At 41.0% G+C, this 21,615-nt stretch overlaps 6 protein-coding genes and 10 non-coding genes across 16 annotated transcripts; 2 read left to right on the top strand and 14 right to left on the bottom strand.

Moving 5' to 3' along the window:
• Positions 1-1,404: 1,404 nt before the first annotated feature.
• On the top strand, positions 1,405-3,531 carry LOC130696867 (uncharacterized). The gene is made up of 5 exons (XM_057519994.2): positions 1,405-1,632; positions 1,786-1,860; positions 1,922-2,117; positions 2,186-2,751; positions 2,826-3,531. Exons 3-5 carry the CDS (start codon positions 2,030-2,032, stop codon positions 3,210-3,212), a joined length of 1,041 nt encoding a protein of 346 aa, XP_057375977.1. The 5' UTR covers positions 1,405-1,632; positions 1,786-1,860; positions 1,922-2,029; the 3' UTR covers positions 3,213-3,531.
• A 462-nt stretch (positions 3,532-3,993) lies between these two features.
• On the bottom strand, positions 3,994-6,730 carry LOC130696866 (splicing factor 3A subunit 1-like). Its single transcript, XM_057519993.2, has 4 exons — positions 6,465-6,730; positions 6,013-6,400; positions 5,791-5,950; positions 3,994-5,722 (listed from the first exon to the last, which is right to left on the bottom strand). Exons 1-4 carry the CDS (start codon positions 6,571-6,573, stop codon positions 4,169-4,171), a joined length of 2,211 nt encoding a protein of 736 aa, XP_057375976.1. The 5' UTR covers positions 6,574-6,730; the 3' UTR covers positions 3,994-4,168.
• Positions 6,731-7,104: 374 nt separating this feature from the next.
• LOC130696702 (proteasome subunit alpha type-2) lies at positions 7,105-8,170 on the bottom strand. The gene is made up of 4 exons (XM_057519795.2): positions 8,027-8,170; positions 7,889-7,965; positions 7,575-7,830; positions 7,105-7,501 (listed from the first exon to the last, which is right to left on the bottom strand). The coding sequence occupies exons 1-4, from the start codon at positions 8,065-8,067 to the stop codon at positions 7,171-7,173; spliced, it is 705 nt and encodes a 234-aa protein (XP_057375778.1). The 5' UTR covers positions 8,068-8,170; the 3' UTR covers positions 7,105-7,170.
• A 373-nt stretch (positions 8,171-8,543) lies between these two features.
• Positions 8,544-9,751, bottom strand: LOC130696734 (putative ferric-chelate reductase 1). The gene is made up of 6 exons (XM_057519835.2): positions 9,524-9,751; positions 9,391-9,457; positions 9,216-9,325; positions 9,052-9,146; positions 8,843-8,978; positions 8,544-8,754 (listed from the first exon to the last, which is right to left on the bottom strand). The coding sequence occupies exons 1-6, from the start codon at positions 9,698-9,700 to the stop codon at positions 8,674-8,676; spliced, it is 666 nt and encodes a 221-aa protein (XP_057375818.1). The 5' UTR covers positions 9,701-9,751; the 3' UTR covers positions 8,544-8,673.
• A 611-nt stretch (positions 9,752-10,362) lies between these two features.
• On the bottom strand, positions 10,363-13,271 carry LOC130696477 (putative ferric-chelate reductase 1 homolog). Its single transcript, XM_057519550.2, has 15 exons — positions 13,011-13,271; positions 12,884-12,956; positions 12,705-12,814; positions 12,544-12,635; positions 12,351-12,471; positions 12,070-12,270; positions 11,912-12,013; positions 11,704-11,854; positions 11,550-11,642; positions 11,350-11,486; positions 11,144-11,279; positions 10,959-11,075; positions 10,779-10,891; positions 10,652-10,720; positions 10,363-10,589 (listed from the first exon to the last, which is right to left on the bottom strand). The coding sequence occupies exons 1-15, from the start codon at positions 13,203-13,205 to the stop codon at positions 10,497-10,499; spliced, it is 1,803 nt and encodes a 600-aa protein (XP_057375533.1). The 5' UTR covers positions 13,206-13,271; the 3' UTR covers positions 10,363-10,496.
• Positions 13,272-14,310: 1,039 nt separating this feature from the next.
• On the bottom strand, positions 14,311-14,400 carry Trnat-cgu (transfer RNA threonine (anticodon CGU)). Its single transcript is given in 2 exon segments — positions 14,311-14,346; positions 14,365-14,400. It is a non-coding gene; the product is annotated as a tRNA-Thr (tRNA).
• Positions 14,401-14,605: 205 nt separating this feature from the next.
• On the bottom strand, positions 14,606-14,690 carry Trnat-cgu (transfer RNA threonine (anticodon CGU)). Its single transcript is given in 2 exon segments — positions 14,606-14,641; positions 14,655-14,690. It is a non-coding gene; the product is annotated as a tRNA-Thr (tRNA).
• Positions 14,691-14,789: 99 nt separating this feature from the next.
• Trnat-cgu (transfer RNA threonine (anticodon CGU)) lies at positions 14,790-14,874 on the bottom strand. Its single transcript is given in 2 exon segments — positions 14,790-14,825; positions 14,839-14,874. It is a non-coding gene; the product is annotated as a tRNA-Thr (tRNA).
• A 155-nt stretch (positions 14,875-15,029) lies between these two features.
• Positions 15,030-15,133, bottom strand: Trnat-cgu (transfer RNA threonine (anticodon CGU)). The gene is made up of 2 exons: positions 15,098-15,133; positions 15,030-15,065 (listed from the first exon to the last, which is right to left on the bottom strand). It is a non-coding gene; the product is annotated as a tRNA-Thr (tRNA).
• A 205-nt stretch (positions 15,134-15,338) lies between these two features.
• Trnat-cgu (transfer RNA threonine (anticodon CGU)) lies at positions 15,339-15,423 on the bottom strand. The gene is given in 2 exon segments: positions 15,339-15,374; positions 15,388-15,423. It is a non-coding gene; the product is annotated as a tRNA-Thr (tRNA).
• Positions 15,424-15,657: 234 nt separating this feature from the next.
• Positions 15,658-15,742, bottom strand: Trnat-cgu (transfer RNA threonine (anticodon CGU)). The gene is given in 2 exon segments: positions 15,658-15,693; positions 15,707-15,742. It is a non-coding gene; the product is annotated as a tRNA-Thr (tRNA).
• Positions 15,743-15,977: 235 nt separating this feature from the next.
• Positions 15,978-16,062, bottom strand: Trnat-cgu (transfer RNA threonine (anticodon CGU)). The gene is given in 2 exon segments: positions 15,978-16,013; positions 16,027-16,062. It is a non-coding gene; the product is annotated as a tRNA-Thr (tRNA).
• A 223-nt stretch (positions 16,063-16,285) lies between these two features.
• On the bottom strand, positions 16,286-16,375 carry Trnat-cgu (transfer RNA threonine (anticodon CGU)). The gene is given in 2 exon segments: positions 16,286-16,321; positions 16,340-16,375. It is a non-coding gene; the product is annotated as a tRNA-Thr (tRNA).
• Positions 16,376-17,783: 1,408 nt separating this feature from the next.
• On the bottom strand, positions 17,784-17,903 carry Trnay-gua (transfer RNA tyrosine (anticodon GUA)). Its single transcript has 2 exons — positions 17,867-17,903; positions 17,784-17,819 (listed from the first exon to the last, which is right to left on the bottom strand). It is a non-coding gene; the product is annotated as a tRNA-Tyr (tRNA).
• A 355-nt stretch (positions 17,904-18,258) lies between these two features.
• Positions 18,259-18,343, top strand: Trnat-cgu (transfer RNA threonine (anticodon CGU)). The gene is given in 2 exon segments: positions 18,259-18,294; positions 18,308-18,343. It is a non-coding gene; the product is annotated as a tRNA-Thr (tRNA).
• Positions 18,344-18,395: 52 nt separating this feature from the next.
• On the bottom strand, positions 18,396-21,213 carry LOC130696479 (putative ferric-chelate reductase 1 homolog). Its single transcript, XM_057519552.2, has 15 exons — positions 21,014-21,213; positions 20,881-20,953; positions 20,702-20,811; positions 20,536-20,627; positions 20,350-20,470; positions 20,097-20,294; positions 19,920-20,021; positions 19,696-19,846; positions 19,543-19,632; positions 19,338-19,474; positions 19,130-19,265; positions 18,946-19,062; positions 18,762-18,874; positions 18,633-18,689; positions 18,396-18,553 (listed from the first exon to the last, which is right to left on the bottom strand). The coding sequence occupies exons 1-15, from the start codon at positions 21,179-21,181 to the stop codon at positions 18,461-18,463; spliced, it is 1,758 nt and encodes a 585-aa protein (XP_057375535.1). The 5' UTR covers positions 21,182-21,213; the 3' UTR covers positions 18,396-18,460.
• Positions 21,214-21,615: the final 402 nt, after the last annotated feature.

Genomic DNA, 21,615 nt, shown 5'->3' with positions numbered 1-21,615 from the left:
TGTGTAATAATAATTTAAACCAAAAAAAAAAAAAAAAATTGAGGTTTTTTTTACCTTAGTTCCTTGGTTTCCAATTGTCCTCGTTGTTTGGTTTCGGTTTGGTTTTCGATTGATCGTCTATGAAAGAAATAAACAGTTGGCTTTCTTTTCATTCAATTACAAATCAAGTAGCTTAGGTGTAACACATTGTTTAAAGGTTAGGTCACCGCCACTGGGTGTCGTGACCAGTTATTTGACCGTATATGCGCGTGAACGGCCGCGACAAGCAAAATGCAATTTTTCCGAGACGTGAAAAGAAAGTCTTCTAAAACAAGGTTTCGAATTTTAGACTGCCGACCTATTCGCTTTGTTGTTTTTCTCCTTTACTTATCGTTCAGACGCTTTGGAATGCCACCGTATTCGGTATTCTGTTGGGCGATTTAGCGATCATAAACTAAAATCCCCTTCATGACGAACGCATCGCCGCGATCCATTCCGATGAGGGAACAACGAGTTGGGAAAAAAAAATGAAATTTTTTATGTCTATAATCCCCAACCTAGCGGAAGTTTAAAGATTACACTAACGCGTGACACACAAAAAACGACAAAAGATAAAACGATGATTGGACTTACTTTTGATGGCAACTCAAATGAGTCAACAGCTAAATATCGCACTACCAATTGATAATGGCTAATATGTTACATTAGATTCTTTGGCTAGCGTTTTGTACTTTCGACATCGTTATCACTTATCAGAAACTTGGAGACGGCACAGAGTGTTTCTCATGGTCACGCTCAGAGCGCGTGACTGTGGCGGACATTACCTACATTGGGAGAAAAAAGTGATAAAAAATATGTACGCGGCATAATAAGATGCGAAACGGTGTTTGGTCAACGAATAAATGCCTAAATCTTAGAAGAGGAAACTGCAGACATTCTAGAAAATTGTTTAACTTTTTTTCGAAATTGTTAAGTCATGGCTCGTCAGCGGATTTGTCATCATTCTCGAGCATCCAATTTGGCATTCCTACCACACCTTATGAGCAGAACAGGGAAAAAACCCCAAAAAATTCCGCTCCAACTGAGAATCAATGAAGATCTTATGCGCAGTTTCACCCATTTCGTCTTTTAAACTGTGGAAGACTCTGCAGGAATAGCCGCATGAAAATGAAATGTACTCATAGTGTACATATCTCCTAACTCAGTTATTTGTACGTTGGCTGAGCTTTTTTCTTCTCGTTTTTCCACTACGAACGGGAGAGAGCGCGTGAATCGTGACCCGCGTGCCAACAGTCAAACTGCCTAGAAAGGGACACGCCGATTTGCCAGAGAACCACCAACCGACTATTCCCGCCTACTGTTCTAGCCAGGAGCCATATTGGAAGAAAAAATGCACACGTCATGCGAGAGCTTAAATAGCCCGCCCAGAATGGCCTTCGTGCAGTCCCGCGTGAATCGTCATCCAAAGCTATCGTGCAGCACCTACCTAGTTTACTACAGTTAGCGTCTTGGCTGACGCAATCGCCCGACTTCCCGCGAACATCTTTTCTGCGCTCTTCTGACTTAACCTCATTCAATCCCCATTTCTCAGTGAAGAGTTTTCTGAACGAAACATAACTGGATTCCTGGTTTCGCCAAGCCCCCTCAAAACAGGTAAGATTGATCATTTTAAAAGTTGGCTTCAATTCAGCCTTTTCCTCATGCAAGCTGCCTGGGGTTATGCACATTCTTGAACTTGTAAATACCACTGACAGGTGGCTGGATCGTAGTGCCTTGACACATAATTAGTATTTTCTTCTGTGACAGGACACGGAGCCTGCTGCACTCTCAACAAGTGACCCCTCCTCTGCCATCATTTCTCAAAAAGGCAACAAACTCGAGGTAAGGTTTTCATTAGTACAACATATATACTAGAAGATGATACTCACTTGTTGGATTGCAGAGAAAGAAATGCATATCACCAGCAGGTCATCTGTGGAACTTGAACCAACCCGCATGTCTCCAAATAGCCAGGCCGACTTCAGCATTAGCACTGCCAAGTGTGTTATCAATGTCTTCAAATATGGATTCCAATATGGATACAATGAATCCATTCAACAATTTATTTGTTATGGATGATCCCACAACTCCCCTCTACGGTAATAAAAAAAATTCCTGTTTAAACCACTCTGGTCATATTTAGTAATGCTTTTTCCTTTACCTTCAGTCCCTGTTTGCAATTCCTTTGACCAGGAATTCCAATTGCAGGACAATTATCGCATCAACATGTTACCACAAAATACTACACTAAAATCCAGCGGCACAGCAGAAGCTAGCCCAATAACTGCTCTTCCGTATCAATCACCTGACGAGCAGATTGAGTTTCCACTAGATCTGTTTGATTACCTCGAGAATGTTCCTTTTAATATTCAGGAACTGATTGAAGAAGACAATTATGGCAAAGTTCTGTGCGATACCGGAAATTACCAAGAAAGCAGACGAAACCCGAATTCAAACATTTTGTCTGATGAACTATTATCGACCCCAACTACTGAACTCGTTCAAGCCGAAAGTATAACTGAAGCTAAAAACGAGGATGCCGTTATGAATTTCGAAGAACAGTGCTATATTTCACCATTTCCAACATACCAATTGGAAGAAAACATCAAACGAGAGTCACTTTGTCTTAATTTACCGTCAACCTTACAGCTCGCCAACAACTCTTCTAAAGAGGATGTGACCACACCTGAGCTCATCAACATGCTTCTGGAGAGTGAAGAAACCAGTAAAAAGGTATCACATTCATATCGTAAATTTTCCCTTACCTATACAGTTTATAAAAAACTTATTCTTAATTTTTGGTGCAGCAACAAATTTCCGTCGACGTAAAACCTACATTGGTTTACTCTGAGTTACCCCAAGTCCTTCAAGACATTAGTAGTGACTCTGCAACTGAGTATTCGCTACCTCCTACGCCTGTACCCCGGACTAGAACGAACACAAAACGTTCTAGTAATCCTTCCAAAAACAGCGACCTTCGTCGCGTGAGGAACAACGAGGCGTCGAGGAAGTCGCGCCAAAACAGACGCAAGAAGCTACAAACCCAAGCCCAACTGGTGGATGTGTTGGAGGAAGAAAATCGACGTTTGACTAACCAAATCAGAGAGTTTGAAACTTTAAAAGCGGAAATGATGAAGTATATGACGGGAAGAATTAACACAACGACACCTCTCAACAACGGAACATCTTCATGAATATTTTCACTTTAAACACTTTAAAAAGTCCTAGTTCTACCAAATTATAGGCGTTTGGTATCATCCAAAGCTGCTGAGCATCATTCCATCATTTCTTTTGTTTTCGTTAAAGTTAATTTACTAACTTAGCCTTTTTAAAAATTATGCGTGGCTCTAATTGAGTTTGACAACATTATATAACTCAAGACCTTACAAGCCTAGTTTACCTGTTTTTATCAATCAAGTGAATTCAGAACATTTTCAAAATGTTGAACGCTCTCACTATAAAATTTGAGAGATGTATGCGACGTAAATACACTTCCATTTGGTTAATCAGCAATTCGTTGTCCCGCATTCGTTATTTAAGAGCCATGGAAACCGGTTCGTTGGACGGTAAATTGAATTTTCAATCCAGTTCGCACCGGTTTGGCCGAAAAACCTCGCGGCCCCGTACGCGTGTTTGATATATATGCGCAGCGTTCACCTTGAAGCCTAGTTAGACGCGGGCAGTTGGTTAGGACTTGGGATATTGGAACCTAAAGGTCGTCATGCAACCTGTTTACACAGTCGGTTCATATCTCTCTCCAAACGTTCAGGCGGGGCCTCACGACCCAGCAAACATTTAACAAGTCTAAACAAGTCTGTTGGCTTTCTTTACCTTCCAAAAATATAAATAATCCAAAGGGAGGGAGATTTTCAATGTGCACCAACATGAAATGGGTCATTTTTTTTTCGCTGTCCATTCGAAGTCCAATGCGTTAGATTAGCTTGCGATAAATACGCAACACCTAACAGCTGATAAGGGGGTAGAAAGAGAATGAATATATTTCCACTTCTGAGACCAGGAAGGAATCGTTGACATCGCAGATGAGAAACAAAATGGTTGTAAAAATTCTTTCCGATTACGCAATTTTTCCCCAAGGTACGTTCCTGATGTAAATGAAGTTTCATGAAGGTTTAGGGTTTTCCAAAAAGTTTTACTTTTTGCGGCCGCCTCTTTCCTTCACCTGAAGCTGGACAACAGCGTCAGGGGTAACGTTGTAAAAGGCCAGCGAATGATTGTCCTTGAAGTAGAGTCCCTCCCAAAAGAGTTTCTGCTTGGCTGGAGGCATGCCTGTCGCTTCGCTGATCTTTTGTTTGACAACAGAGATGGGCTCGGTGGGCAACAGAGAGAAGCTGAGTTGCTGACCCTGCAATCGCCATTCGGGTTTCTCGGCGTAAACCGGAGCGCCAATGTGGAAGTGCAAAAGACCGGGGTATCGGACCAAAAAGGCTTCTTCGGGCATCAGTTGGTCTTCGTTGCGTTGACGTTTCGATGGAGGCTCCTCTTCCATGACATCTCGAACACCCTGTCCTTGCATCATGCCCATGGACTGCGGCATCGGAAGGAAAGGTGTCTGAGGGACCATCGCCATGGGCATTTGAGGCATGGACATCATCATCATAGGGGGAGGTTGTGGGGCGGCCAACATGACGGGCGGTCGTGGTGGAATGCTCATCAACTGTTGAGGAGGTTTGGGAGGAGCTGCGGCTACGACGCCGTTAGATCCGAGTCCGTCATCGTCCTCGCTCATGCCGCTCATCAGTGCCTTGTTCTTGTGGATCTGGGCAATCTGTTCTTGTATCGTAACCAAACCAGCAGGAGGGCCTGGTCGTGATTGAAATGTTGATCCTCCCTCTCCAGTGGCTGTTGGCGGCGCAGGGGTTTGTCCTTCCCATTTAGCAGTTTCCTCTTTGCGACGTTCTTCTTCGCCAATCTTTTTACCGATGGCCGTTTCTTCGTCACCAACACCGAAAATATCCGTACGGCGTTCAGCTAAAGCGCGCAGGCTGTTCTCGATAGCCGAGCCGGGGGCGTAGACGGACTCTTGAGTCATCTTCTCCTGCATTTGTCGATCGCGCTGCTCCAACCAGCGGGGATCCAGCAAACCGATACGCATGTGCTCAGCCACTTGGCTGGCCGGAATACGTTCGCCGGTAATGGGCGAGATAAGGTACTCGTCAGGAGCAGGCGGGCGGGCTTGTGGTTTGGCGACTGCCTTGGGGTTATAATCTTTACGTACAATGACGTTATCGGCTGACGGGGCCACTGGTGGTGGCTGCTGCCCGTCTCCCTTGAACGATAGAGAAGGTGGTGCGCCTGGCGGAGGTGGTGGCTTTGCCTGTTCTCCATCCGAATCATCTTCTTCGTCGTCTTCTTCATCGCTTTCCAGTTGCATTTCAACATCTTGTCCTTCTTCGTAACGTTCTTGAAGAAGAATGCGGGCGCCGACCTCTTCTGGTGTTGTCGGTGGAGGGAAATTGCCGATTTCAAAGGGTTGATAGTCTACCGATTCGACGACAACAAAGTCGTGCCAATCAATTTGTGCGTACGAGACGCGCTCTCTTTCAGCTTCTTCTTCTTCACGGCGTTTTTGAGCCTCTTGATGACGCTGCCAGTCAGCACGTCGTTTGACTTCTTGTAAGACTACACTTGGGTTGGTGCAACCCTCGTTCAAACGAGTCATCAAATCTTTCGGTGGAATAAGAACCTATAAAGAATCATTACTATTTAGATTTATCGAAGTATTGTGACGCTATAGTTTAGCAACGAAAATACCTTAGTATATTGCTCTAGCAAACGAGTAAAATACTGGAAAAGCGAGTGCTGAGGACGTAAAAAGTCAAACTGGTAATTTCTAGCCTCGCGGTTCATCAGGCTGGTGAGAAACTGACGACCATTTCTGGCTACAAACTGGGCAGTGAGTTTCACAATATCTCTGAAACAAAATAAATGATGTCACATCACAGTTTTGATTATGATTGATTACTACAAACTTACAACTCCATAGCTGAGATTGACGGAGGATCAACTATGAATTCAAACTCTGGTGGTGGTTCTTTCGGGATTACAGGAGCTTCTTGTTGGAATTGCTTCAAAATTTCTTGCTGTTTCTGTTGTTGTGCCAGTGAAGCTGGAGCTGATGTGGGTGCTGATGGTGGGGGTTTCCCTGCTGGAGCTGGGGCTGGCGCTGCTGGTGTTGTTACCGGTTGTGCTTCAGCAAGTTTTCCTTCTCTAATGTCCTTGACTTTATACTGGTAGTATGCATGGTAAGGATCACCAGTGTTGAGAAAGTTGAACTTGGGATTGTTCTGCTCGTTTTTCCTGATACGAGCTTCAAACTCCAATCCATTTCTAGCTACAAAACTGGCAGTCTTGTCCACAATATCTACAAAGCAAATTATTTTTAAAAAACGAAAAAAAGACAGTTTTTTTTTTAAAGAGAAACTTACTTCTGACTTCTGGAGGTGGATAGATGATGCCGACAGTCGGCTTCGAGGAGGAATTTTCAGACACGTTAGTTTCACCAGCGACTGGCACTGTTTCCACGGCAGGTGGCATATTGACTAAAACGTACTGATTTGGAAAAGTTTTCCGATTCCACTATATGAAGTATAAGATTTTGTTTAACAGAGAAAAGAAAATTCAATGTGCTTTTCTCTGTCGGCTTGCTGCAGAACGCAGCCCAAGTGCCCAACGTTGTTTGGTAGTCATTTATGGGGTGCAAGGTTGCCTATTTTCTGAATCCTGATATGTGGAAATAGAAATCCTTTTCCCACAATTTTTTTTTTTGCAATATAGATGTAACCTTGCAAACCCATTTTACACCCTTCGTCATGTACACAACAGATTAAGGCATTAAGTACAAGAACCTCGTAACATTCAAAGAATCTGATTTATAGTACTAACGTCTACAAAAGCGGCTTTAATCCATGACTCGAAGAACTATAAAACTTCCATCGAACTTTCTTAGGGTCCATTTTGTACCATAAAGTGAATGTGGAGGAATTCGAATAGCAAATATATGAGCATTGCACACAATCGTTTTCCGGAATGCTCCCATAACTTAATTTTCGTTTTGGATTATAGAAGTTTTCTTTAATCAACCATCAGTTTTATTTTCGACATATGTTTCAATCAAAGAAATATTTCATACGATCAAGCAATATTTGCCAAGTAATCCTTAACCTCAGCGGGAGATAACCGACGGAAACCTTGCTCGTTGCAGATACCAATTTCAACATTATCTTCTGTCATGCCTCCTTCAAAACCTTCTTTGAGGGTGAGAATTGCTGTGTGAACAGCATCATCGAGTTCGAGTTCTTCATTGTATCGTTTCTCCAAGAATGTCTTTCCATTGATGTAATTTTTGCCCATAGCAGTGGCTTTCCAGGCAAAGTAGGCTCCAGAGGGATCACACTGAAACAAGTAGGGGCGACCTTCATCCCAGCCACACATGAGAAGTGAAACACCAAAAGGCCTTACACCGCTGCATAAAAAAGTTAAATGTCGTAGTTTCCAAGCCATGACTAGATAGTTGATTGTAAACAAGCAAGACTTACCCAGATTGTGTGTATTCCTGCATTAAGGTGGCAACACGCTGAACAAGTTGTGCAGTGGGTATTTGTTCTTGATAAGTCACCCAGTATTGCTGAGCCATCTTCCTTGCTTGACGAACAAGAAGGCGATAATCAGGTCCCATGCCACTGTACACCATGCCAATTTTAGGTGTAATCATTTCAATCTTGTGAACACTGTGTTCCTCGTACAAGATTGACCGATGTTTCTTCTCAGTGGCCAGAACAACACCATTGGCAGCTACAACAGAAGGAATTTTAGCTTGCTAAATCTTTTTTCTTCCATGATTTCAGTTTACCTTTAATGCCGACTGATGCAGCACCGGCAGCTACAGCGGCCAAGGCATACTCGATTTGTACAAGTTTCCCTGAAGGACTGTACATGAGAAAAACATTAAAACTCACTGAATGTACCTAGAAATACAATTGAATAGAACCTGAATGTTGTAAGAGAGAAACTGTATCTTTCGGAAGCCATGGTATGGTTAGAATATTTAGTCCTGTTCAGTTGTTCAGTTGTTGAATGACAGGACAGAATTGAATGCGCCTTCCACACTTTACAGGGAAATAATGCGAGCTTTAAATTTGACCGCTAGGTGAAGTAGCCTAGCGGGCAAAAAATGAAGCACGATGCGACAGCAGTAAACAATTTTTATAGAGATAATATTACAGCGGACGAATGAGTTACAGCAAGCACGCTTCATCAGCAAAAGCTTCAAGAAAAAAAATACAAAAAAATAATAATAAAAAGAAACAATCATAAAAATCACCTGTATAGCTCTCTCATTTCGCAATAAAACAAAGGATACTGCGCGAACGCGTATCCCGAGTTTTTAAGAAAGAGGGGTTTAAACATACAAAGGAGACTGTAATTTGGTAGTAACTATTTTTTATAAATTAAGAACGCATAATTTATTGAAAAATTCTGTAAATCCAACGATAAATCGAACTAAGTGGTAAATAATAATGTATTGTAAGAGGACTTTGGAAATTGCATAATACAAAAACTAAAAGTCAAATGGCGGAAAAACTAAATTCTTCCATGATTGTATTGGCGAAAATTCACACTATTATCTGTTAATTCCTAAGCATGTCGGGACATCACAGGTATAAGTAGAATAACACCCCAAATCCAACTACGGCTTAGACTGGATGCAGCTCCACACTGGAAAAAAATGTTTAACAATTATAACAATGCACTTAAGCCTGATTTTTTAAGAAGGTTTGCTTTTTAATTAGCAATTTTGACTTACCGGTGGCAGAGATGTAGTTGTTGTAGGTGATGGTGTAGTCGATGAGCTTGTCGTACTTTCAGCGAATACTGTAACGTTACCCCCAGCCGATGGTACCTTGACCCAATATTCGGATAACCCTCTAACGAATGTCGTCCTGAACAATTACATTTAGACAAGAATAAAATTAATGCGAACTCGTGCAAGAAAATGGAGTCTAATAAATTTACTTGAAGATGACGGAGCCAACGAAATCAGCAGGAGCCGTCCAGATAGCCGTTACGTTCCTCTTGATACTGTTGTTATCTTTATGAGTTATGGTATTCTGTGTACGTCAAGGAAGTGAATATAGATAGAATTACAACGTAGCCGTAGTAATTGAGTTTAAGCGTACGTTAACTCCACCAGGGCAGCTCAATAGTTGGCCGTCAGTTGGCATGCCAAACGTCCCGATTGGTCCAGCATCGTCAGGTTTAGAAGCGTCGAAAGCCATCGTCATGTAACCTGTCAGATAATAATTGAAACGTCAGTATCAATAGAAGGGAAAAAAAGCAGCATAAGCAATGCACCTCTGAAAGAATAGGACGAGATATTCCTTAAATCAATACTGATGCTTCCTCCTTGAACAACCGTTAGCTACGAACAGAATACATAACGCTAGATTAATTGTTTTGATGTTATTTATTTTAAAATCTAGCATACCTGGGATGGCCTTGTTTCATAAAGGCATGACTCGGTACTAGGCTCAAACGTTTCGTGCACGGGAGTCATAGTAGCGCACGCCTCCAGGAGGCTTCCATTCGAATATGCTTCCAGAACAGAAACGTAACACAACAATTGAACTGTAGCTAAAAGCATCAAATTACTATAGAAATTCATGCTGATTGATATTGATTTCTCGTACTATAGGCCAAAAAGAATGACTGAAGCATAACATTTCTTGCGCTTCATATATGGCTGCCAATACCGCATATCTTGTGTAGAAATAATCAGACGATTAAGGAACAAACGTAGCATTGTTAAAACTACAGTTTACCTAAGTTGATGATGTGGCAAGCGATTACAGTATGGCCAACCCCGGTGAAGGCAAAAGCTATGGTATAGGCGGTGAATCATTGCTGATACTATTAACTCCCTGTCTTAAAAAAAAAACGAATGAATTGCATTGACAGTAAAAAGAGATGCTTTTGTAGGAAATGCCTTTTCTAAAGTATGGAGTCCAGAAGAATATAAATGACGGTTGTTTTTCTGCTTATACGCTATCAAGATGACGCAGGAGGAAAACGTGTTTGTTGATAGATGAATGAATGCCATTGTTTCAGCAATCAGCGATACACCTAGACAAGAGAACATTTGCACGTAGGCCACGTAAATGTTTAACCAACTAATTACACAACTGGCGGGTTTTTTATAGATAGAATAAAGGTGTCCCTTCAGACAGCATACAAAAGACGCAGGCAACACTAGTTTCACTAATAAAGAGGATGAAATTGCAACTACTACGTCATTCAAAGAAAAGATAGATATGGGTACACAGTGTCTGTCGACAAAAGTTGCAGTTGATTCAGTTTATTGGTTAGTAATTAATAAAGAGGAAAAGCGATATTGAACATTAGTACAAGAACGATAGTTAAATGATGTGTGGATTGAAGGTATTATGCTATACAACTAGTAGCTACGCCCCAGCAATGAAGGCAATAACAGCTACCCCAAGACCAACGATAATGCAGACGTATCCTGCTAGAATTCCTTTCCTAAAATTAGAGCCCTTAAGGACAAGAAAAGAAAATTTAGCCAGCCGCTTGATTTAGATAGTAGATAATATGATACCTTGTCATCTCTGGAGCCGTCGGATTTCAAAGTCATATCTGTAGCACTGTAATCTCTTCTCGCCAAGTACTGTTTTAAGGTTTAATATATTAGCTGAATGCGAAACGCACTATTTCTGTAAAGTTACTGTTAATAAAAGATGAGCGCCAACGTAGCAGCAAATGTGAGTTGTTAAGATCCAGTACGTCTCATAAGGTAACTCGGCCTCTTCCATGTCGACCGCCAGAAAGATGCAAGTAACTAAACGTAGAAATGGGTAGACCTATGAACGTAACCTGAAGTTTAATGAGCTGTACGTGAAATTTACTTGCTAGGATGTGGGCTGAGTATCCGACGAGCATGTGAGCCCAATTGAAAATGTACCGGTTTGGGGCATTCGGTAAGGGTCTCAGAAGTGCCATAAACGGCTGAATAAACGCCAAAACTATTTCAAACGTTAAAGATGATACTCGTCAAACAGTTTAGCGAACAATTCATGACGATAACGTATACCAGTAGTGATGCATCCGATTAGCGGATGTGGATTCTCCGACACGGATTCAGATACCCAACCGCCAACATCGACGAAGATGATGATGAAACCGACAACCGTCAAACACCATGCGAGCACCATCAGTCCTTGATGGAACTAAAATACCCATCGAGGCAAAAATCGTTAAAAAATCATAAGTTAACGAAATGTCCAATGAACAGCTTACCACAAACCAAAGATCCTTTTTCAGAAATTGCTTTCCAACCCAAGTTTTTTTCATGTAACGGGGCATTAAAAGGCCCGCGGACGCAGCCATCATCCAAGCAATGATCATGAAAGAGCCATGCAACTGCTTCAACACTCCTATCAGAACCACAAAAAGGGCATGAATTTTTATGGAAATATCGCGCAATGGATGAGTTTTACTTGATGCCTCCTTAAAATACATGATGCACAGAGCGTTAGTTAGAACGACGGATGAACTGCTACTTTCCTCTTCGTCGTGTTCCTGAATATTATCTAGTTACAAATGAAAGCCATTCAACTCTCTGTAAACAATATATGATATCCACTAACGTACATTCACCGGTAGGTCCAGTCGCCATCAACAGGTAATGAGGTTGGCTTAAATCAAATGCTACATTATTCATCGTATAGCTGATGGGGTGCAAGACGTTGCAATAAATGAAACCATCGCTAAAGGCTGCCAAAGTCATGTTAAAGCCTGGTAACTGATATTAAGTAGCATTGCAATTAAAAAATCACTGAACAAACTACGATGTCCTTACCTGCGATTCGACTCTTAAATTGCTCTTATCCGGAGTATTGTACGATTGATAGGCCCCAAGCTTGTTCCGGTAGTTTGCACATTCAACAACACTATCTATGCCCTAGAAAACATTGAATGTAAAATGCCTAAACTCGATTTGCACATCTATTTGAATACCATCTTTCGATCTGTTGAAAATCCGACAGCAACATATTGATCTCCTGAGATCTGACCGTAGATCTCCAGTTGAAGATGATTATCATCCACTCTCTTGTATGTAGTCAACATCGAGCAATCCCTAGATCCGACGCATCCGCCCGGAGAGGCCATACATCCTTTGGATATCCCGCAACCTTCGTATACATCTGGAATCACCGGCTAAATAGAAAATTGGATCAGTAGAAAACAGGTCATTAAAAAAAAATTTTACGAGTTGTAAACGATTACAATGTCTGTACTTTTTCGGTAGTTGACTGTGGGTCAATTGTTGTGGTGGGCGTCGTATCAGAGCGCGTAATTTTCACTTGCTGGGAAAGCTGTTTTATCCAGTACATAAACTTGGCTTCAACAAAGGTAGTTCTGAAAAAATGGCATTAAATTTTAATTAATACTCGTGCAACACACTTGCGGCTGGCGAAAGCTTTTGCTCACTTGAACACGACGACACCATCAAAATCTATCGGTGGAATCCATTCGATCTTCACTGAATTTTTTCCAGTGGCCGACCTGTGTGTGGCAGCCGTCTGTGAATAATAAATAAAGTTTAGAATGCCTAAAATATACAGAGAGTTTAAAATATTTCAAGTACTTACATCGTACGTTTCAAAACACCCTACAGTTTGGCTCTGTCCTTGGCTAAGGCCAGTGCGAAACGTTCCAATAACAAGATCCGTGACAGAGTCAAACCCCATAATTAGAAATCCTGGAAAAGTACGCAACCAAAAAGCGGATTTTAAATAACTTCACTTTCAATTTAAATATGAATCTAAACCTTTAAAAAGCTTTCCTGACGACAATGTAGTTTGAATCGTCAACGTCAAACTCTCGTTGGAGAACATCTCCACCTGGAACAGGCATTATTGTACTGTAGCAAACAGCAAAGCAATAGAATCGCTTACCTGACTGGTCACTGTATCGAAAGGGCAAGGATCATTGGACGGTGATCCTCCATCATGATCCGGAAACATGGATGCACATGAAGCTGTCGGTGCTCCACTCGAGTGGGCAATAACAGAATCAAACGGTAAACACAGGCAAACCAGAGCAATTATCCATAGGTAGCAAACAGCAGACAGAGTGGAAGACGTTCTCATTTTTCTAAGCAGATCTTCCTGGCATTAATTCCGATCCGTCAATGTAACACTCACTCGGTCACGCTTTTGTATGTCCCACTTTTCTGTTCTTCAACTCTGTTTCCACTCAGGTCACGTAGACCATGGACGCAACTTTGTATGCACAACAGCATCGAGGTGTTATCTTCTAAATGGCCGGTGATTTTGTACGACTAGTGGCATGCCCATTTTCATGCTTGGTGTGGACTCAAATCTCACTTCCCCTTTGAAACAAAAGTGGATTCAGATTATGCATTGAGTCACTGGCTTTGAATGCACGTTAGCGTAGGACGAGACGTTTCCCAAACATTGAACAATGCGACTTTGTAATAGCTATCTTTCTTTCACGGTGAGCTCGTTATCCATGATGAAACAGTGTCGGCATTGCTATCGACATCAATCCAGCCGCCACAAAGTTGGATTGCAATCATCTTCCAGCTGCTGGGAAAATTAGGAGATAAACAAAAATAGTACAGTATGTCCTCGGTCGAACAATGGAGTGCTTTGTCGTAATGCCGTCTCGAACTAGAATTTTAATTGTCATCGTGATTAAACCTCACATGATATTACCTTGACACCGCCGATGAGAGAATAAAGGCCAGAAAATACACTTCGGCAGGCAATGAAGCTTGGTGCCATTTTTCTATGATTTTAATCGTAATCAATCGTAGTTCTGTTGTTGAGACTATATCCTTGAATTAGTTTGACACTATCGAAGTGCATTTTCTCGCATTCGTGTTTCAAATTCTTTAAGTTATTAAAACTGAGAACTTACTGTCGAGCAGACGTTTCGTGACAAAGCTCCAGTGATTGCTCAAGTGGTGAACGTCGTTGAAAGCTGATTATTACCTTTCCAAGTGCGAGACAAGTGTGAGATTCCATGTGATTCAATCCATTTTCTCCACAACCATTGCGCGTTCCATTTTCGAATCCACACAGACCGCCTTTCGACGGACGATCGTTTTACAGGTAAAAATGTTGGCCATTCCTTCAGCTTTCTTATCGCTATAACTCCATAATGCTATAAACAATTGAGTTTTGCCAGTTTCTCCGCATTTAAAATAAAACAGTCATCAATCTTTCACAATGCCTCCTGAGAGGATTGAACTCTCGACCTCTGGTTGACTTAAGCGATACATTGTACGAGACCAACGCTCTACCACTGAGCTAAGGAGGCGTGGTAACACTTAATTGTTTGACACAATTTGAGGATCTAGTTTTTCCTTGCCCTGCTAAAGAGAATAAAGCTGACGCCTTTAACGTGCTCCTGCTTCAATCTGTCAGACATCCGCAGCAAACAATCGTAGCATTAAGTTTCAATTTACATAAACGATTTTTAAAAGCTTAGGTAAAAATAAAGAGTAATAATCACACATTTGAATTGCCTCCTGAGAGGATTGAACTCCCGGCCTTTGGTTATCTTCAGCTTCGTACGAGACCAACGCTCTACCACTGAGCTAAAGAGGCGCATGTATCTGTACCATGAGCTCTGAAAAGTCAAGAACGCAAAGCATTAACCTGATATGCAACGGAGATAGTTAAAATTGCGTGAAAGTTATACCCAATTGCCTCCTGAGAGGATTGAACTCTCGGCCTTTGGTTCGCTTGAATTGAATACGAGACCAACGCTCTACCACTGAGCTAAGAAGGCACACTTGTTTAAATCATAAGCTTTACCTTGTATACCTTAGATGTTGTCCCATAGTTACTGTTGAAAGTTCTAGTCAGGTGTGCAATGGAGGTAATCCGTGTTCAAAACAGGTTTCTTGATTGTTACATTATTAATCAGCGTAAGTCTTACGCCATTGCCTCCTGAGAGGATTGAACTCTCGACCTCTGGTTTACCACTTTACTTTTACTTTTCTATAGTTCATTACGAGACCAACGCTCTACCACTGAGCTAAGAAGGCACACTAAGTTGAAGAATGTTTAAGCGGTGGCTCCGTATCCTTGTGGAATAGTTGTTCCGGTATTGCCAACAAGATTTGTACACAAATCACATCACGGTCCATTGCACCATCGCACTACCTTGTATGTTTAGGAAAGACTATCAAGAATGCATTAAAAATTAAACAAGTTTAGTTTCTTGCTTCAGGAATCAATTGCTTTAAACATTGCCTCCTGAGAGGATTGAACTCTCGGCCTTTGGTTGGCTGGATTACTTTACGAGACCAACGCTCTACCACTGAGCTAAGAAGGCTATGTCTTTGAACTTACCGTTTATCTCTTTAACGTTAGTTTGGAACAGTTCCCATTGATCCTCCTAAGTAGTGAGGAAACCAAGACCTTGCTACACGTCCCCTGAAGTTTGTTCACCGTAACTTGTATGATTGCTGTCCGCTATCCAGTGTCTAGCCAGTTCAAAAAAAATTTTACACTCAAATGAATTTAAGCGAATACTTTCGTGAAAATCAAGAACACCTGAACATTAAACTGCCTCCTGAGGGGATTGAACTCTCGGCCTTTGGTTTACCTTATTCAATTACGAGACCAACGCTCTACCACTGAGCTAAGAAGGCGATGAATATGCACTTACCCTTTATGTTTTATACGTTAGTTTGGAGCAGTTCCCATTAATCCTCTGGGCTTAGTGAGTAAACAGAAAGAGTGCTTCTCGTCTCCCTGATGTTTACTCTCAATTCAGTGATTGTATGGTTGCTGTCCGCTAGCCGGTGTCTAGCCAGTTGAAAAAAGACTTGCAAAGAAATTAAACGAATACTTTCGTGCTAAATCAAGAACAGTTAAACATCAAACTGCCTTCTGAGAGGATTGAACTCTCGGCCTTTGGTTTACCTTACTTGATTACGAGACCAACGCTCTACCACTGAGCTAAGAAGGCACATTACTTCTTTTGGCAAAGTAGGTATAGATTTTCCTTATCTTGAAATATCCAAACGATTTGAATACAAAATGGTTAACAAATTATCAGTACGAAAATTACAAGCCATTTCAATGTACACATTTCTACTAAGAACTAACTGGCCGGCATGGCTTCAACGAAATATGTAGCTAAGTTAAACATGGGATATTTTTTTTTTATTCCGCTAAACATGATTCTCTAGTGCCTCCTGAGAGGATTGAACTCTCGACCTCTGGTTTACCTTTGGAATTGAATGTACGAGACCAGCGCTCTACCACTGAGCTAAGAAGGCGATGATAATTAAACATATCCCGTTGGTTTAAACATGCGCAGTTGGGGACTTGACAATTACAATTTGATACAACAACAAAATTAAAAAATTCTTAAGCGCTTGATTAACTCAAAAACTCTTAGCGAGACGAGAGGCAAGTTTGAATAAGGAAATGTCTCACGTTTACTGAAAAAATGTATGATGCTATAGTTTAAGTCATGTAACATAAAATGAAATTGTGCAAAAAAAATGATAAAAATTACACGAAAATACTGTCACAGGTTGAAAAACAGGCTATTAAACCAGTACATGATGGCGAATTGTAATTTACGATAGATTGCGGAGAGCAAAAACGAAGCGAAAGTGGATGCGCCGCGTGGTAAGAGCAGGTTGACAACCGGATCGATGAATTTCATGAGCTCGTCAATTAGCGACACAGAGATGCGTCCAACAAAATTCCATTTAAAATAGTTGACAGTCGAATGGAATACTTCTTCAAGGATCCGACGCTTGTCTCGTGATCTTAACACACCGTATCACACATTTACTTAAATAGATTTCGATTGAATAAAAACAATTAACAACTTACTTCAAAGCCAACCCCGATCGGTTGGTGTGTAAGAATGCGTCATCATCATCACTTTTCGCGTCAATTAGTCGAGTTAAACATGGTACAAGAACAAACACAGCTAACGCAGTAAAGCAAGTCGTCTGGCTAAAGGACATTTCGTGACTAGTGACACCGAATTGCTTTTCAATACTGAACACGTTTAAGGGAAAGGGAGAGAAAACAAAACAAAAGAGGAAATCAAATAGGTTAGAACATCCATCCATTGACCTCGTCCTCGTTTGGTGTAAGGGACAATTTTCACTTGCGAACCCTTCCTTAGATCATTACCAATACCAAAACGAAAATGTATATCTCTAAAGCAACATAATTCATTTCATTTTAATTATCCTAACAAAATTTAAATGACATGTGGGTGGAGATCACATAATCTTAAGGTCATTTCAAGTATACCAGAGCAATAGGTCGCATCGGTTGGAATTGTAGGTGAATGGTTTACCTATTCAACTGATTTGCATGTTTATCTCCAGATGCTTTTCCGGGAAGACGACTATGAAAATGGGTTTGGTGGGAAGCAGCTTAGAACCAACTGTTGGTCCCATTGTCGTGATAAGACAAAGGGAAACTGCGCACAAAGTGCAAAGGCAACGATATCAATCTAAAGCCAACCAATAAGGGAAACAACTTCCTTCACGTCCATGTCCCGCTCACGGAGTCCATGGAGATGAACGAATGGAAACTCATCGGGGAAAATTTAAAGGCGGGGCTTCCAACAAGAAACAAACTCACTTTCCCAAATTAACTTTAACAATTGAATGAGCAATAAACGAAACATCAGAAAACAAAAAGTAAAAAGAATTTTCCGTCGAGCCGGAGTTGAACCAGCGACCTATGGATACCTTGCGTGAATATTCACGATGCTCTACTTTCTTCGTGAAACAACTCTACAGTCCACCGCTCTGCCAACTGAGCTATCGACGGATATTTTCTTTTGTCGTCTTTCACTAGTAGCACAGGTGGTACGCGTATAAACTGTTACCCAAAGTACAGCGATAACACTAGCGTTTAGCTAGCTAAGAGTCTGAGAGCAGAAACTGAATGACTTGCAGAAATCGATTTATAAACAAGGTAACGAAACAAAAGAAAAAAGAAAAGTGAATAATCAGGCTCAAACAAAGCGATATTTTGATTACCTTATTTTAAATACCTGTCGTGTTTTGACTTACGGCTCCGTGTTTACGGCGCGCAAACATTGGAACAATCTTCACAAAAATGGAGGTTGATCTTCTATTGCATCATACTAGAACAATATTTACGTAAAGTTTAGGCCACATAAGCCTTCTTAGCTCAGTGGTAGAGCGTTGGTCTCGTAAGCAAACGAAGATAACCAAAGGCCGGGAGTTCAATCCTCTCAGAAGGCAGTGCAATGGGTCCATTAAATCCCACACCCGTCTCACATTCAATGTACTGTATTCGACGGTATACTGTTTCATAACAGGAGTTGTACAATTAACACAAACGGATTGCTCTTAATACTATCATGGCCCAGCGATAAACACAATAATAGTGAAGCCCAGTGCAACAACAATGGAACTGTACCAGGCCAGGATGAGTTTCCTTCCAAATGTGCCCTTTTTTCAAGTTAAATAACAGTTTTAGTATTGTGCTGTAGACTAGGATTAGTAAAGCTGAATACGAATGGAAACTTACCCGTTCGTCTTCCGAATGTTTGTGCTGCACTGTTTCGGACTTTCTTCGTGCAAGAACCTGTCAATTGTTCAGAAATATCATGATCCTAAAGCTTAAATGAGATTCTTGGGTATGAATAATGTTACTTACTGTCAACAGAAGCTGGGCGCAAAAGTAACAGCAAACATGGGCTGTTAAGACCCAGTATGTCTCATAAGGTAATTGCGCTTCTTCCATCTCGACAGCGAGAAAAATGCAAGTAACTGCGAGAGGTGGCCATACAAAGTAATATATAGAAAATGTTTTTTGTGATGGAACAAATAGAACTCAATACTTGCTAATGTGTGGGCTGAATATCCGACGAGCATGTGTGCCCAGTTGAAAATATATCGATTTGGCGCATTGGGCAAGGGTCTCATCAATGCCATGAAGGGCTGAATAAACGCCAAAACTGCAATGACGATTCGATTAATTTATTTGATTGCAATAGCTTTAAAACGGTATAAATAAGCAGTTACCTGTAGTTATGCAACCGATCAGCGGATGCGGATTCTCAGAGATAGATTCCGATACCCAGCCTCCAACGTCGACGAAGATGATGATGAAACCGGCCACCGTCAGAGTCCAGACGAGCACCATCAGTCCTCGGTGGAACTGAATTTTACAAAGAAATAAGCAAATCGTTCAACATTTTACCTCAACGCCGTTGATGTGTAATAAACTTACCACAAACCAGAGGTCTTTTTTCATAAATTGTTTGCCGACCCAAGTCTTTTTCATGTAACGCGGCATCAAAATTCCAATAGAAGCGGCCATAAGCCAGGCGATGACCATGAAAGAACCATGTAATTGTTTCAAAATTCCTGTGTAAAAAACAAGATAAAGCCGAGTTTAAACAAATCAAAAGAGCGTATAATAGAATTTAAATTACTCGATTGGTTAAAATATGAAACGCTGAATCCATTCGTTAAATCAATTGAAAATCGACTCTTTTCTTCTGTTGTGTGTTGTTGGATGTTATCTAAATAAAGATGGAAAGGTTTAAATGCTAGCGTCTATTAGTTACCGTAACGAGGCTACATACCTTTTCCGGTAACTCCGGTCGCCATTAAAATGTAATGAGGTTCGTTCAGATCAAAATTTTGGTTATGGTTTTGGTAAACTAGTGGATGTTGCAGGCTGCAGTAAATGTAACCTTCGCTAAACGTAGAAACATCCAAGGCGAAACCTTCCACCTGATGTTGATGAGAAAGCAATTTAGCATGTCGTGAATAAAGCTGATAAATGCACAAGGCTGTTAAGTTATACGTTCGTAGGAAGCCGTTCATTATTCCGGTCTTTGGTGTTGTAAGATTGATAGGCTGCCAATACGTTTCGATATTGTACGCACTCTGCCACGCTATCAGATCCCTGGGAAAACGATTTTCAATATATAATCTCACCATTAATAATTAACGAAGAAAAATGTTTTGATGGGGTACACACCATTTTTGAATCAGCAGAAAATCCAATGGCCACGTATTCGTCCCCTTTCATTTGACCGTAGATTTCCAGTTGAAGACGGTCGTTCATTTTCCTATAGGTCGTCATCATGGAGCAGCTTTTCGAGTCGACACATCCATCAGGTGTTGCAATACATCCCTTGGATACGCCACATCCTGCATAAACATCCGGCATTGGAAGCTATAGGCAAAACAAGACTGTATTAGTGATAGTCAAAATATTAAAAAAATTGTACCTTGGTGGTCGGCGATGTTTCACTTGCCGTGGGTGTGGTCATTTCTGAGCGAGTAATTTTGACGGTCTGTTTCGATAGCTCTTGAACCCAGTATTCGCAAAAGGATTCGACAAAAGTAGTTCTTTTATCCCATAAGTAAAAATTATATTTAAAACAACGTCCCAATAAGAAACTGTGGAATCGTACTTGAAAAAGACTTCACCGTCAAAGCTTTCCGGTGGAATCCATTCGAGTGTTACACTCTGCTTTTGGCTGCTCGTTCTGTGAGTGGCAGCATTCTGTAGAAATTTTAAAAAAAATGATTTATTCTTTGTTGTTCAACAATTATTGTTGAAACATTCAACAAACTTACCTCGTACTCCCCACTGCAATCAAGAGTTTTACTCGTCTCGTCTAACGAAGCAATTTTGAATGTTCCAACAACACCGTCCGTCTTCGTATCAAATGCCATAATCAAAAATCCTATTAAATAAAATACGAAATAATGTCAATATAAAAGCTAGTCTTGTAATGTATAAATTACTAATTTACCTTTGAATGATTGAGCGGATGAAACAGACTGCTGGATCGTTACGGCCAATATGTCGCTAGAAGATATTTCAGTCTGAAAACGACAGCATAGTTTGTACGTGGTCTATATTGCTGTCATTACAAATTCAAATACCTGGTTGAGAAGAGTTTCGAAAGGGCATGGAACAGTCATCGGAGAACATCCATGTCCAGGCGTCATGGAATCACAGGCGGTGGCTGGTGCACCGGAAGAGCTACCCGTCACCTCAATCCACACAGATGAATATGTAATTACCACTAAAAGGCTATAAATGACGAACATTGTGGTAGACGACAAGTAGCGAAATGTTCTATCACCAAACAATCATAAAAAAAATTGTTAGGTAGACTGAACGAGACTGACAATCAACATACTTCTTCATCATACCTTTTGTTCTTATGACACTCACAGCCTCTACACACTGCTATCCTACGTGAACCCATGTTTGATTAGTGTTATCTCCGCGATTGTTTTTTGTAACATCTCACGCACGAGCCAAGTTCATAATCATATCACGTTGCAAACAGTGTCATGGAGACCAGTTAAAAAAATTAGATCATTGTTTGAATTTTTACCTGCTTTACGTCCGGTTAAGCAACGTGTGATAACTCATCCTCGCATTTATCTCTTCAAAGTCGAACGTCCATTAGACTTTAGCGTCATCTGCCATTACCATATTTGCATGTTATCAAGGCCTGATTCTTAAGCGTGACGTA

This window comes from Daphnia carinata, chromosome 5, assembly GCF_022539665.2.
Source record: "Daphnia carinata strain CSIRO-1 chromosome 5, CSIRO_AGI_Dcar_HiC_V3, whole genome shotgun sequence".
Classification (NCBI taxonomy): Eukaryota; Metazoa; Arthropoda; class Branchiopoda; order Diplostraca; family Daphniidae; genus Daphnia; species Daphnia carinata.
The sequence above is the reverse complement of the archived record's forward strand: the minus strand, read 5'-3'. Positions and strand labels throughout refer to the sequence as shown.